Here is a 14,328-nt window from a genome sequence, read left to right on the forward strand (position 1 = left end):
TACTATAAGCGTTGTATCAATTCGAGCAACCAGAACCTTGCAACCAGAATCACGCGGCACTCCTGTGGAGGGCTTTAATCTCACTTTGCTGTGCCCATAGTTAAAACTGTTCTGTCATCTTCTCATCCCCCTAAGGAGTCCTGAGGGAGAGGAGACAATTTATTTCTCATACCAAATCCCAGTTCAGTTCTTTTAATAAAATTCAAGCAAGTAATAAAAGACATCTCAAACACACCACTCTTAAGCTACCTTTCAGAAAAGGGAGGGTTTGGATGGCTACGGTCGCTGTCTGAATTGCAGGAGAATTATGATGATACAGGGAGATAATTTCACTCCAGCACTTTCCTGGAAACTCAAATCAAAATAAAACTTATTTTTCGTTCCTTTGTGTGATTTCTGTAATGATTAAACATCACAGTTTTGCAGTGAGTGAGTGAAAATTTGGGAATTTGGGAATCCAGTTAGACAGTGCCACCTCTTGGCAAAAATAGGCACGCTTTTCCTCATGCTGTCTGTACAACTGCCAGAATTATGCTCACTGTACAATTTATCCATGCAAAACCAACTGACTCAGTGTATTTGTGAAGGAAAGAACATAGAGGGGAAAAGGCTTCATCATAAAAACAACCATGACACACAAAAAACATTCACATTTTCTACTGGGACGAGGGTGGGGATGTATATATGCTTAATATTTATATAATATTTCTATATATTAAGCTTTTATGTATTTAATAACAATAATACAAGGACTAAGATCTACACTCAACTTAAAGATAGGAACTAAACTACTGCAGTGAAACATTATTTTGCTGCAGAAATGATTACTTTACCCTGCAATACACTGGCGACCCATTCAGTTTGTACCCTTCCTCTCCTCCTGCAGGAGGGCTGCAATAGACGCCAGCCCTCCTGCAGCCCTCAATTGGATGAGCAGGTAAAAAAAAAAAAAAATAGATGGATTTTTTTTCTGTCCATCCAGTTTTTGTTTTTTGAGCAGTAAAGTTGTGTATTGGCTACCACTGTTGTCTTACAGCAAGCAAGTCCTGGGTTCAAATCCATCATCCCACCAGGGCCAGTTTGCGTGTTCTCCCTGTGTCTGCGATGGATGGTTCCTTTTCATTTCAAACTGTAATACGAGCTGTTTATAAATACCAGATCTATTTATCTTTTTGCACATTACAGCGTAACAAATGTTAAAGAGGAACATGTGAAAGTTTATCGATCCTTCCTTGCCCGCTGCTGATGCATCAGGCTGTGTGAGGTCTGTCGTGAGACTGCATCTTTTGGTCTCCGTGTGCACAAAGCATGGCATGAGAAAAATCTTAGCACTTGAAGAATGACCTTTCTTTATGATGAAAGTGCAGTTGGCAGGTTTCATGTTGGTTTTAACGGCTGCTCAGAGTGTAAACGGCTGTTGGTGTACTATTTCAAGGGTGCATGCTGGTCATGGATTTATTGATGGCGCTCAAGACTTTGTCATTAGTTAAGTCTTTGGAAAAAGTGGCTTTAGATTTCCTCTAACTTGCAACTTTTGAGCTTCAGCATGAGGCGAGCCACACTGAATTTGTAGTTGAAAAAGCTTCCATTTTTATTTAGTGAATCTCTGTGTGATACCTAAGCCATTATGTGAATCATTAGATTTTAAATTAGTTAAAAAGAGTAGTATAGATAAAAATTCTGCGCCAGTACTCGTGTGCAGCGTGGTGGAAATCCCAAAGCCAGTGACACTGCTGATTTTGACAGACAAGGACATGATGAGCTATGTCAGCTCTGCACCAGTGAAGCAGGGTTGAGCACAGATGCCAGTGACAGGAGCTGGGCAGGCAATCAAGTAACATTCATTATTGGTACAAGAAAGAACCATAATGATTCTGCTCTTTTCAAACTCACTGCTGACTTAGATATTGCTGCAATAAGTAGCTACTGTTTCTCTATAATAAACTGCAGATTTTAACAGAGCAGTGACAGGATTTACTGGGGCATGAACTTGGCATTAATATCCCCATCAAAGTCTTCAATACAACTGATGCACAGCAAATTAATCTGAGATTGATCCCGATTTCTATCAAAGCTTTATTTTTTTTATTACAATGTTACTGTCTGTATAGTAGAAGAAAGTCTAACCAACAGAAAACAGACACGAAAGAAAGAAAGATTTTTCAAAAGACTTCAGGTGTGCAATCAGGTCATCATTAAGCAGAGACTGTAAAAATTAGTGGTTAAACCATTGTGGTGCAAATGGCCTAAACTCTCACTGTGACTTGATGAAAATATGAAATACTCAGAGACTTTTAGGATTAAGCTGAACTCTAGTGTTCATTAGTAAAGAAAGGCATTGCATGCTCACATTTGAAAACACAGAGCTCGTCATAATGATTTGATTGGACAACAAACATCCCAGTGCTTTGTTCTAATTTCCCCTCGCATCAGTTGCTTTAACTCTGATCCTCTGGGGATGCTACCCTGTAGAATTCAGGGATCAATCCGCTTCGTAGCAGGGTTAAGCCCGGGTTGGTGGTGGGGATATTTGAAGTTCTGAGTGTGAAATAGCAGTAAGCTGTGGGCCAACAGAGCTGTAAGCCTTGAGCTAACAGGCGTCTCAACCAACAGCTAAATATAGAGTGAAAAGTCCCGATGATGCTGCGATGTCTTTATCCAGTATTTGATTGCAGACACGAAAGCAGAGTGGTACTTCTCCCAATTGTATTTAAAAACCAATGAGCATACTGGACAGCAGTACTCAATGTGATTGCTACAAAACACTTGTGAGATGGAGCTTTATTGGTTTAAATACCTCATTTTTTATTATGTTTATATCTGTTACAAACAGCCTCATTTATTTAGACAAAAACGAAACTGCCTCGAAGCTTCCTATAAGATGAGGTAGCCCTTACAGAGCTGCACTGGCTCGGAAAATAAGTTACTGTGTTTAAAATAACAGCTGCGTTGCACTGAGTTGCTGAGGTAACGCAGTTAAGGTCCTATTCAGACTGCCATGACTCTGGTGCATGCGTTGGCAAGATGATATTTATGGATCTTGACATTATTAATATTATTTAAATGGCTTAAGAGATTTATAAAATGATGCATTGCCCTTTCAAACAAATAATAATTGACTGTTTAATCATTTCACCTGCAGAGTAATCATTCAAAATAATATTACCGCTGTTATGTACAGTGTCATTAGGGGACCACAAATAAATTGTTGCCCCGGGGTCTTTTGGGAGGTAAATAGAGTCATAATTTTTTATTAAATTAATTGATCGAACACATTTTTCTTTAGACAGGGCCTTTAGTGATTTTTTGTTGGTGTATCATTCCTTACTAAAAAAGAACATCTTGTCCCTCATTATAGCCCACAGGGTTTTCTTGATGTCATCAGCTCCTATGAAAAATACAAAACATTTGATCATCACAGAGATTCAAACTTCAGACATATTGATCTATCCAGGTAGAAAGCAGAAACAATAGCGGCTTTATTTCACCTGCTTTGATGCAAATGAAAGTGCGGGTGCACTGGAGAGGCAATAACAGAACAACATGCAAAAAGGGAAGTTTTTAGTTGTTTTTTTTAAGGTAGTAGCCACAGACCATCCCCTTCTCTTTATCCATCCTGGGTGATTTTTCTCTAGTTTTGCTTTTTTTGTCAGTACTGGGAGCATGAGAGCGTGCATTCTTGTTGCACAGATAGCCTTGCTCCTCCAGGATATGTGCCGTCACAAAAAGGTTTGCTGTTTCTCCTAGTGCAGTGTCAAGAGTGTGGAGGATACAAGAGATGAGCCACTACATGAGGAGAGTTGGACAGAGCATCAGCTTAGCTCCTTTGTGCAAGATGGAACAGAATTAGCACCACCAGAGACCTACGAAATGACCTCCAGTGGACCTCTCATGTGCGTGTTTCAGACTGGACTGTCTGAAACAGACTCCGTAAGGGTAAAATGAGGTCCCGGTGTCCTTTGGTGGGACCTGTGCTCACAGCCGAGCACCATAATGCTTGACTGACATTTGCCAGAGAACATCAGAGCCTCAAGGTCCCACCATGCTCACACTGCCCTCGTGTGACAGATGTGAAATGGTCTTGAGACAGTGTGTAAACTTTATACTGCTTGCACCATTTAACCTCAATCCATGCATATTTTTGGACTGTGGGAGGAGTCCTGGGGAGAACTCATGCAGACATGGGGAGAATATGCATCTCCATACAGAAAGGCTCCAAAACTGGACTTGAACCCAAAACCTTCTTGTCTGGCATTGGGTCTAGTGGTGGTCTCGTATTCTTGGAAGGTCACATACACCACCACATGTTAGCCAGCAATATCCTCACAGTTTCTAGGTGCTGTGATTAAATCCTCATATCCACTGTCAGTGAGCCCTGGGGTCCTGCTGGTACAAGACAATGCCAGGATTCATGTGGCCAGAATATGTAGGCAGTTCCAGGACAGTGAAGGTGTTCATGCCACTGACTGGTCTTCATATTCATCAGACCAGAATCCAGCTGAGAACATCTGATATTATTTATCGGTGCCTCCAACACATTAAAATAGTCCCACAAACTGTCCAGGAGTGGAGAGACCTCAAAACACCATCCACGTTTTCAACCAGACCACGCTCTGATGTTGTGAGGAGTGGTGATATGTGTATGATTACTGAGACGGGATTGTGAAACAAGTTGAAGGGCCATGTTATTTCAATTTTTGGTAAATCTCCAGTCCTTACCAGGTCTTAAAATTACATAAGTAGGAAATAGAACCTGAAATGAACTACATAACATGACATGTAACAGCATGTCTTTATTTGTTTGACAAAAATGTTGCCAAAATGCAGAAACATTGTATGTCTAAGTACAGAGTAAATTATCTTCCACAGAAATTAAGAGATTAAATAGCATCCAGGTGCTTCTAATCAGCACTTGATTAACTGATCATCAGCAAGTGTGAGCACCTTTATAAAAATCAAAAGTCTTGGTTTGGTGTGGAGCATTCAGTGTGTGTTAACAGAATGCCAAGGAGGGAAGATCTCAGCAGTGATTTTAGCGAAGCAATTGTTACTGCCCATCAATTTGGGAAGGGTCATAAGGCCATTTCCAAACAATCTGAACTCCATCATTCTACACTGAAAAAGATTATTCACAAGTGGAAAACATTCAAGACAGATGGCAATGTTCCCGGGACTGAATGTTCCAGCAAATTCGGGATCAGACCATGAAATGGTCAGAGAAATTGTAAAAAAATTAAATTAAATTAAAAAAACAAACAAACAAGAGCTACACCTCAGACTCTACAGCAGGCCACAGCTAAAGTCGTTAGCTTTAAAGTTCATGACAGTACAATTAGAAAAAGACTGAACAAGTATGGTTTTGATTGCGAAAGAACATGAAAGCACAGCTTAGGTTTGCAAAATTGCATTCTGAAATGCTTGACCATAATACAGTGCCAAGTCCGATGAAAACCAAACACAGCATATCAGCACAAACATCTCATAACAACTCCACGGTGGTGGAGGAGTGATGATTTGGAATTGTTTTGCAACCACAGGACCTGTGTGCCTTGTAGTCTCTGTGTCAGCCATGAACTCCTCTGTATACCAAAGTATTCTAGCGCCAACTGTGAGGTCATCTGACTGAATGGCAGAAAATGATAAGAATGAAGGTGTTGCAATGGCCCAGGAAAATGTTGTGGTGAGACAGTAAGGGTGGTCTTAGTGCATAAACAAATGTCTGCAAACCTCATGAACTCAAACAGTGTTGGAATGAGTGGGCTAAAACTCCTTCAAAATAATGTGAGAGACTGATAAAGTCCTACAGAAAAAGATTTCTTCAAGCTAATTTGCTATTGCTGCTAAAAATTGAACTACAAACTATAAAACCATGGTGTGTAATTAGTTTTTCAACTGCTTTGCATTTAGCATTTTATTTTGTTATTATTAATCTTTCACTCTCTTCCACAGTGTGCCTTTTATCCTGCCTTCCTCAACTCACTCCCAACCGGTGGAGACAGATGGCTGTCCCTCCCTGAGATTTTTTCCCGTTAAAAGGAAGTTTTTCCTTCCCACTGTCACCAAGAGCTTGCTTATTGGGGATAGTATGATTGTTAAGGGTTTCTCTCTATTATTATAATCCTTCTTTACACTATAAAGACTATATGTTGTTGTGATTTGAAGCCATATAAATAAAACTGAATTGAATTGACCTCATTTTAAAATCCAAGACAGATCCATTTTATTATGCCCTTTTATGCAAAACCTTAGAACTGAACGAGGGTGTACTTTCCTTTTTAGCAAGTTTTTACCTTTTTACTAGTTTTGAGAAGGAATATTGACAGAGAGGGTTTTATTTTGGAGGAAAAGCGGAAGAGGAAGAGGGACAGCCTCTTTGAAACTTCCACCAATAGCGTACTTGCTTGGTAAAATATGAAAATGGCGGCTCTCTGTAGTGAGTTTGGGGATCTGGTACAAATCAAAAAACAGCTAATATCGGTGATATCGCTTTGCAAAGAAAGAGGACTTTTACACAGCGCAAAGTGGTGAGACTCCCAGTGAATAATGTGCCATTAGCTGGCTGTCTTTTTGCTCTTTACAGTAAGCGTTGACGTCTAGTTACGTGTTAGCTGCGTTAGCACTGATTAAAAAAAATCTGTCTCTGTATTAGCTAGCTGTTTATTGCCGTTAACTTTGCTGTCAGTGTCACCTTAAACATAAGCAGACCGCAAATGTAGATTTACTAGTTGTGTTGACAAAGTCCACTATGTGTAACGTCAGTGTTGCCTGTGCCTGAGGCATAACTTGGTTCAGGTCGTCTCTAGTCAGTTGTTTTTGATTAGTAAATTAAAACCGGAGAGTTTAGATTAATGGAAATTAACGAACTGATGTCAGATGAGGAAGAAATCTAATGCTAAATGTTAAATGTAAATATTAAAATTGGGGTTGTTCCTTTACATTTTAGGGCTTCTGAATTGGCATTTGCTTTGGATCCTCTGCCAAAGGATGAACTGCCACCAACATCCCCTTTAACAGAGGTTTGTAAAACTGTCATGACTGAGGACCTTTCTGGGTTTCAGTTGTTACTGATATTTGTTTCTTATTTCTTCGTTCTTTCTTTTACATATTTTTAATGATACACATGCAGTACAGTTTGTTCCAGTTCTTCATTCGTGTCTGTGAAACGGTGCAAAATTGTGACTTGTAAACACGTGTTTTATAGCTACATTATTACTACATTACATTGGAATCTGATATATTACCTGTGGCATGAGTCCCTTCTTGTGGTGGAAAACTCTTGTGCTTAATGGCTCAGGTTCAGTTTTGTGTTTGGACTCCTCCAGAAATACTAGTGCAAGTGAACTGCAGATTCGGAGTACTTAAGGTTTTGTAGAATAGAATAGAATAGAATAGAATAGAATTCAACTTTATTGTCATTGCACATGTCACAGGTACAGGGCAACGAAATGCAGTTTGCATCCATCCAGAAAGTGCTTTAGTCGTGATATAGATATATTACAATATAAATTAGCAATAATAGAGATGTGTAAGTATATTACAGAAATGGGTCTATTATGGTATGTTATAATGTACACAGTGTGAAGTATGTTATGAATATTCTATAACTATAAGTATGTACAGGCTGTAGTGAGTACAAGCTATGTACAGGCTATGAACAGGATATAAATATGAAATAAAAACTATACAGAAATCTGAGATATACAGTTATACAGAATGTGAACTATGTAAGTTATAAACAGTTGTGGGATTAAAAATTGTCGTATGTACAGAATGATTATCTACACAGAACTATACAGTAGTGATAAAGTGCTAGTGGTTGTGGGTGTGTGTATGTTCAGTCCATGAGTTTAACGTGGGTCAGATGTCAGGAGGCAGAGTTCAGGAGTCTGACAGCTGTGGGGAAGAAGCTGTTCCGGTACCTGGTGGTCTTAGTCCGGAGGCTCCTGTAGCGCCTCCCAGAGGGCAGGAGGGTGAAGAGTCTATGTGATGGGTGACTGGGGTCTCTGATGATTTTCCCAGCCCTTTTCAGACACCGCTTCCTGTAGATGTCCTTTATGGCAGGAAGTGGTGCTCCGGCGATGCGCTGGGCAGTTTTCACGACCCTCTGCAACGCCTTCCGGTCCGAGGCGGAGCAGTTCCCGTACCAGACTGTTATACAGTTGGTCAGGATGCTCTCGATGGTGCAGCGATAGAAGTTCACCAGGATGTCTGAGGACAGGTGGTTCTTCCTCAGAGTCCTCAAGAAGAAGAGGCGCTGGTGAGCCTTCTTGACCAGCTTGGAGCAGTTGGTCGTCCAGATGAGATCCTCGGAGATGTGGACTCCCAGGAACTTGAAGCTGCTCACACGCTCCACAGCCATCCCCTTAATGTGGATGGGTGGATGTGGGTCAGCATTCCTCCTGTAGTCCACGATGAGCTCCTTAGTCTTCTCGGTGTTAAGCAGCAGGTTGTTTGTGTCGCACCACTCAGCCAGACGATCCACCTCCTCCCTGTAGGCGGCCTCGTCGTTGTCACTGATGAGGCCAATCACCGTGGTGTCATCTGCAAACTTAATGATGGTGTTGGAACCATCAGCAGGTCTGCAGTCGTGGGTGAAGAGGGAGTAGAGGAAAGGGCTCATCACACAGCCTTGTGGTACACCGGTGTTCATTGTGATGGTAGATGAGCAATGGTTATCCAGCCGGACATGTTGGGGGCGGTTGGTCAGGAAGTCCAGTAACCATTTGCAGATGAGGGAACTGATGCCCAGGTCTGTCAGTTTCCTGATGAGTTGTGAGGGGTGGATTGTGTTGAATGCTGAACTGAAGTCTATAAACAGCATTCTGGCGTAGGTGTTGTTGTTGTCCAGGTGTGAGAGGACAGAGTGCAGTGCGATGGAGACTGCATCCTCTGTGCTCCTGTTCTGGCGGTATGCAAATTGGTGGGGGTCCAGGGTGGGGGGGAGACAGGATTTGAAGTGTGCTAAGACCAGCTGCTCTAAGCACTTAGTGATGATGGGGGTGAGTGCTACTGGGCGGTAGTCATTGATGTACAAACCTTTCTGGAGTATTATTTTCATAGAAAAAGCGACACCCTAGTTGTGCAAGAAAATTGAACTCTAGGCTCATCAGTGAGCTTCAATGCCACTGGAGTATAATGAAGATTTTATATGGGTGTTAAAAGGTTATTACATTTACTAAAATGAAAATAGCAATTATTAATTAAAATGCTGTATTTGTTATATTTTCATTAATGACACTTGCATGTTTGTGTATACACTTGAAGGATGTTGTGTGGAATCTCAAAATAAAGCGCAATGCCAGTGTCTATGTTGATAAAGTCACTCAGTGGCATTGTGGGAACAGGAGATAACGGGATAACAGGAGTTGGCTATATCAGTACATGTCTGCACACACAGTCTTTTCAAAATGTGTATGTAGTTAATTTTGATCTTTTAGGATATGTTGAATGGGTGTGGTGATAATTTACATACTATAATATAATATGAATAGATAATGCATTAGATTTTATCTGATGTTTTGTAAGAATTAAAAAACAATAAAGACAGACAGTACACATATGGCTGCATATTATTTTTGCATGTATATATTGCCCCCTGTTGACAGTTCTTGCAATGTAGATATTAAGATGATCTTGTAATAACTTAATGATGATATTCAAATGGCTCTTATTTGTCATCATGCAGGAAGATGCACAAGACCTGGATGCACTTACGCTGGCCAAATCATACTTTGACCTGAAAGAATATGATCGTGCTGCTTACTTTCTGAAAGGCTGTCGCAGTCAGAAAGCTTATTTCCTCTATATGTATTCTCGCTATCTGGTAAGATTCTGTAGATGTCGAGCATGCCCACGTCCTTTTGATCCTTCCTTTTTATTTCATAGGAAGCTTGATTTTACTTTGATCGTTGTATTTGTAACATATTTTGTCATTTTTTCAGTCGGGCGAGAAAAAGAAGGATGATGAGACTGTGGACAGCCTGGGTGAGGAATTCTTCTTTTAGACCCATAAAAGATAAAAATGAGGAATTTTATTTGTCTTTATAGCGTATTTGTATATTTTCTGTGTTTTAGGCCCTCTGGAGAAGGGTCAGGTGCGCAATGAAGCTTTGCGTGAGCTAAGGGTCGAGCTCAGTAAGAAGCATACTGCAGGAGAGTTGGACGGCTTCACCCTCTATCTGTAAGATTGCTCCTCTATAGTGAAACACATTACTGCCATTATGCAGACGTATACAGTGGATTACTTACAGATGATATCATGTTTGTGTGTATGTGAAAACAGGTATGGGGTGGTTCTAAGAAAGCTGGATCTTCCGAAAGAGGCCGTGGACGTGTTTGTTGAGGGAATACATGCACTTCCACTGCACTGGGGCGCATGGCTGGAGCTCAGTAACCTTGTCACCAATATTGAAATGGTAACAAGCCTTATGTTCTGACATACAGAAACTGTTGAAACTGATATCCATATCCATATTTCCATAAGCTAACTCGCTAAGTCCGCAATTCAGTCCTTTTTTAAAGACTATTTAAAAATACAGGATCCACATATTCAATAAATGTTCAGAAATATTTACACCTTGAAGTGATTCTGTCTGCTTCTACCGCTTCCCCTCAGCTGAAGTCACTGTCTCTGCCAGACTGCTGGATTAAAGACTTCTTCATGGCCCACATGTACACAGAGCTGCAGATGATCAAAGAAGCATTGCAAAAATACCAGAACCTAATAGAGGCTGGCTTTTCGAAGAGTACCTACATCATCTCACAGATTGCTGTGGCCTACCACAATATCAGAGGTTTGTTTTTTCTACTTTTTCAGTGGAAATTTTGAATTTCTGATGAATGGCATGTAAGCGGGCCTAGTCTTACAGCACGCTGTCTCCCCTTCTTTCAGATATTGATCAAGCTTTGGCTCTGTTCAACGAGTTGAGGGAGCAGGATCCGTATCGTATCGACAACATGGACACATTCTCAAATCTGCTTTATGTCAAAGTAAGTGTATGCCAATTGCAATGTGAGATCTAAAGAACATTAGTCAATAATCAGTAGGACTGATGTGGTTTGCACAAAGACATGGGGGCCAGTTTCTGCATTACTTCAGTGAGGGATCAAAGTAAATAAAAATGTAGAAAATAGGGGTTTTTTCTTATAAAAAAGGGGGGAAAGTCAGTATCATAACTGAAATTTTGTAGTGTTGCTGATTGTAATCCATGTTTCCACAGAGCATGAAGCCAGAGTTGAGCTATTTGGCCCACAACCTGGTGGAGATTGACAAGTACAGAGTGGAGACATGCTGCGTTATCGGTAAGCATTGAACTAATCAGATTAGAGGTCACCGGCTGCAAGAGGACGTTACTTATGCTAGTTTTAAAACAAATGGATGGCTCATTATATACATGTAATCCATAATATATGTTGTAAAAGAAAACTAATGTTTCCTGCACTGCAGTAAGTCATGTGTCTGATCCACAGGTAACTATTACAGCTTACGCTCTCAGCATGAGAAAGCAGCTCTCTACTTCCAGCGGGCCCTCAAACTGAACCCTCGCTGTCTCGGTGCCTGGACACTCATGGGACACGAGTACATGGAAATGAAAAACACTTCAGCTGCCATTCAAGCCTACAGGTCAGTCTGGATATCTCACAGTCGCGCTCAGCATCTGGATCATCAGGATGTATTTATTATCAGGTGACACAGGTCTGGAGATTTAAATGAGTATTATGATATAAGTCTTGTGTTCTTTTCTTCCTCAGACATGCCATTGAAGTGAATAAGCGAGACTACCGTGCCTGGTATGGTCTGGGTCAGACATACGAGATCCTCAAGATGCCCTTTTACTGTTTGTACTATTATCGAAAGGCTCACCAGCTCAGGTATGGACTTCAGCTAAGCAGATGATATTTCATGCTGCTGTTATAAAGAGTGGACGTTTTTTGGAAGAAAACTTAAATATTAAACTAAAAAAAATATATATATATATATATATATATATATATATATATATATATATTTGTTGTTGTTGTTTTTTTTTCTCAGGCCGAATGACTCTCGCATGTTGGTTGCACTGGGTGAAAGCTACGAAAAACTATCACAGCAAGCCGAAGCCAAGAAGGTACACATCTACCCACTGCCAGTACTTAACAGTAGTTTCTGTAGTCAGTTCTAAAGCTTTTGGCTTGATTTTAACTTGTGTCATGGATTTATTTTTGTGAAGTGTTACTGGAGGGCATATTCTGTCGGAGATGTAGAGAAAATGGCTCTGCTCAAACTGGCAAAGTAAGTGTTTGTCACTATATTGAGCTGAACAACAGTGCTCTGAAGAAACGAAGCTCTGATCTGCTGCTCGATATTTATTTTCCTTTTTTATATATTTATTTTTCTGGTTGTTTGTTATTTTTGTCAGGCTCCACGAACAGCTGAATGAGTCTGATGATGCTGCCCAGTGTTACATGCTTTACATTCAAGACATTTTCTCTTGTGGGGTAAGCACTTTAAATTAAGCTCTGACACTCATATTCTCAGGGTCTAGGATTGCGATGATTTGCTCTTTCAAGTGAGATCACGATGCTCCAGCTTGCTATTATTATGTATTAGTTATTATGCATTATTATTAATTTGTTTCATGTGATAGAGCCTGACTGGCCAGCAGAGATGACTTGGTAAACTGTAAGCCAGGTTTTGTCTCCCAGCGTCACTGAATGCAGCATCCTTTCATGTTTCTTCCCAAACAGAAGGGGCTTTAGATCCAGTCTATTAATGTGTGTGGATTTGGAATCGCAATCATTAATGGGTTTCATTTTATCTACTACAAACAAAATGGGCCAGCATGTTTCTTTTCCAGGGGACCAAACAAAGGCCAGATCTTGAAAAAGGCATTTCACTTTTTAAAACTCTTGTTCGTGGCTGTCTGGTTTACAGTGAAAAGGTTCATTAAATAAAATAATCCCTTTAAATGTTATATCAACTTTAGCCTATGTCCACACAGTGTCTGTCTGATTATCACCGCTGCACAGGCAACTGATTTAACACAATGTTTTATGTTATAAATATTGACTCCAGACAACTGTTCAGCCGTCATCAAAATCCAGCATTACCCTTACAGAACATGACTGCAAATTAAGACACTAATTAAGCTAATACATGATCTTAAATATGAAAGAAATCCAATTATGCTGTTATTTAGGTGATCTCTATAAACCGATTCTTTAATATAGAGAAAGTGATGACAGGAGACAAGATTTTGTGCTTTGAGTATTTGGACAGGCTTCAGTTGCATGCAAGTGAAATCTGTGTAGAGGAATGCGTCACATGACTAACACAGCTTAGCTATTGTTCTGCAACAATTTGGCTTTTAATACTTTTGTGTGTATTAATAAATAATGACCAGAGCAATGAAAATCTTGATCCAAGTATTGGCTAAATTATTAGAAGGCCTCCAAAATTAGCTGTTGCCCCCCCAAGGGGCAAAGCCAGCAGATTGTTTTTGCTTGCAAGGATAACTCAGACTTAAATACCAATGAAATACAGAAATGCATCATTACATTAGTTCATTTTCTGCTGTTTTACTCGTGTGTTAATAAGCCGAATGGGAACAACTAAGATGACGAGATTGGTGGCTGGAGGTTCCAGCCCTCTAGCTCTATTTTTCCCGTTTGTGCTCCAGGTCATGTATTGCATTAATATAAAGGAATATAGTTCTAACCAAACTAAACTTGTCAGGAACAACTGGAGCACGCTGAGGTGAGCACAGCCCTGCGGTACCTGGGCCAGTACTATTTCAAGAACAAGCTCTATGATGAGGCATCCCTTTGCGCTCAGCGTTGTTGTGACTACAATGACGTAAGTGTTCCTGTACGATTTCAGCATCTTGTTTTAGTTGTTGTGTGGTCGGTACTGATCGGTCATGTCTCGCCTTGCAGGCACGTGAGGAAGGAAAGGCTCTGTTGCGGCAGATCTCACAGGTCAGAGATCAGATCGAGACGCCTTCAGCAGACCTGTTTGCACCACTCTCAAACAACAACACTCCAGTCAGGAGGGTGTCTCCCCTGAACCTCATCTCATTTACACCCTGACACCAACTTTCTTCTTCATTGTTTAAAAAAAATGGACAATTTATCTATCCTGTGACATGAAACTGCTCTGGAGTTTATCTGACGAGGGCTGCGTTGGAATTTACATAATAAACTGCATTTGTTTTTGTAAAACTAGCAATCCTGACCGTTTTTGTCCAGCCCATGACATTGTTTTCACGCTTCCAGCAAAGACAATCAACATACCTGCAGTAAGCACTGGACAGGTCAGTATGCACGGTGCAGCATTGCATACAGTAA

General features: G+C 40.5%; 1 protein-coding gene across 1 annotated transcript; it reads left to right on the forward strand.

The window, feature by feature from the left end:
* The first annotated feature begins 6,367 nt into the window (after positions 1-6,367).
* Positions 6,368-14,209, forward strand: cdc23 (CDC23 (cell division cycle 23, yeast, homolog)). The gene is made up of 16 exons (XM_003446847.4): positions 6,368-6,524; positions 6,944-7,016; positions 9,686-9,823; positions 9,942-9,984; positions 10,075-10,180; positions 10,283-10,415; positions 10,616-10,793; positions 10,892-10,989; positions 11,220-11,301; positions 11,470-11,623; positions 11,752-11,871; positions 12,035-12,110; positions 12,213-12,274; positions 12,402-12,480; positions 13,718-13,837; positions 13,918-14,209. Exons 1-16 carry the CDS (start codon positions 6,412-6,414, stop codon positions 14,068-14,070), a joined length of 1,728 nt encoding a protein of 575 aa, XP_003446895.1. The 5' UTR covers positions 6,368-6,411; the 3' UTR covers positions 14,071-14,209.
* The last annotated feature ends 119 nt before the right edge of the window (positions 14,210-14,328 follow it).

Source organism: Oreochromis niloticus, linkage group LG10 (assembly GCF_001858045.2).
Source record: "Oreochromis niloticus isolate F11D_XX linkage group LG10, O_niloticus_UMD_NMBU, whole genome shotgun sequence".
In the NCBI taxonomy this organism is placed as follows: Eukaryota; Metazoa; Chordata; class Actinopteri; order Cichliformes; family Cichlidae; genus Oreochromis; species Oreochromis niloticus.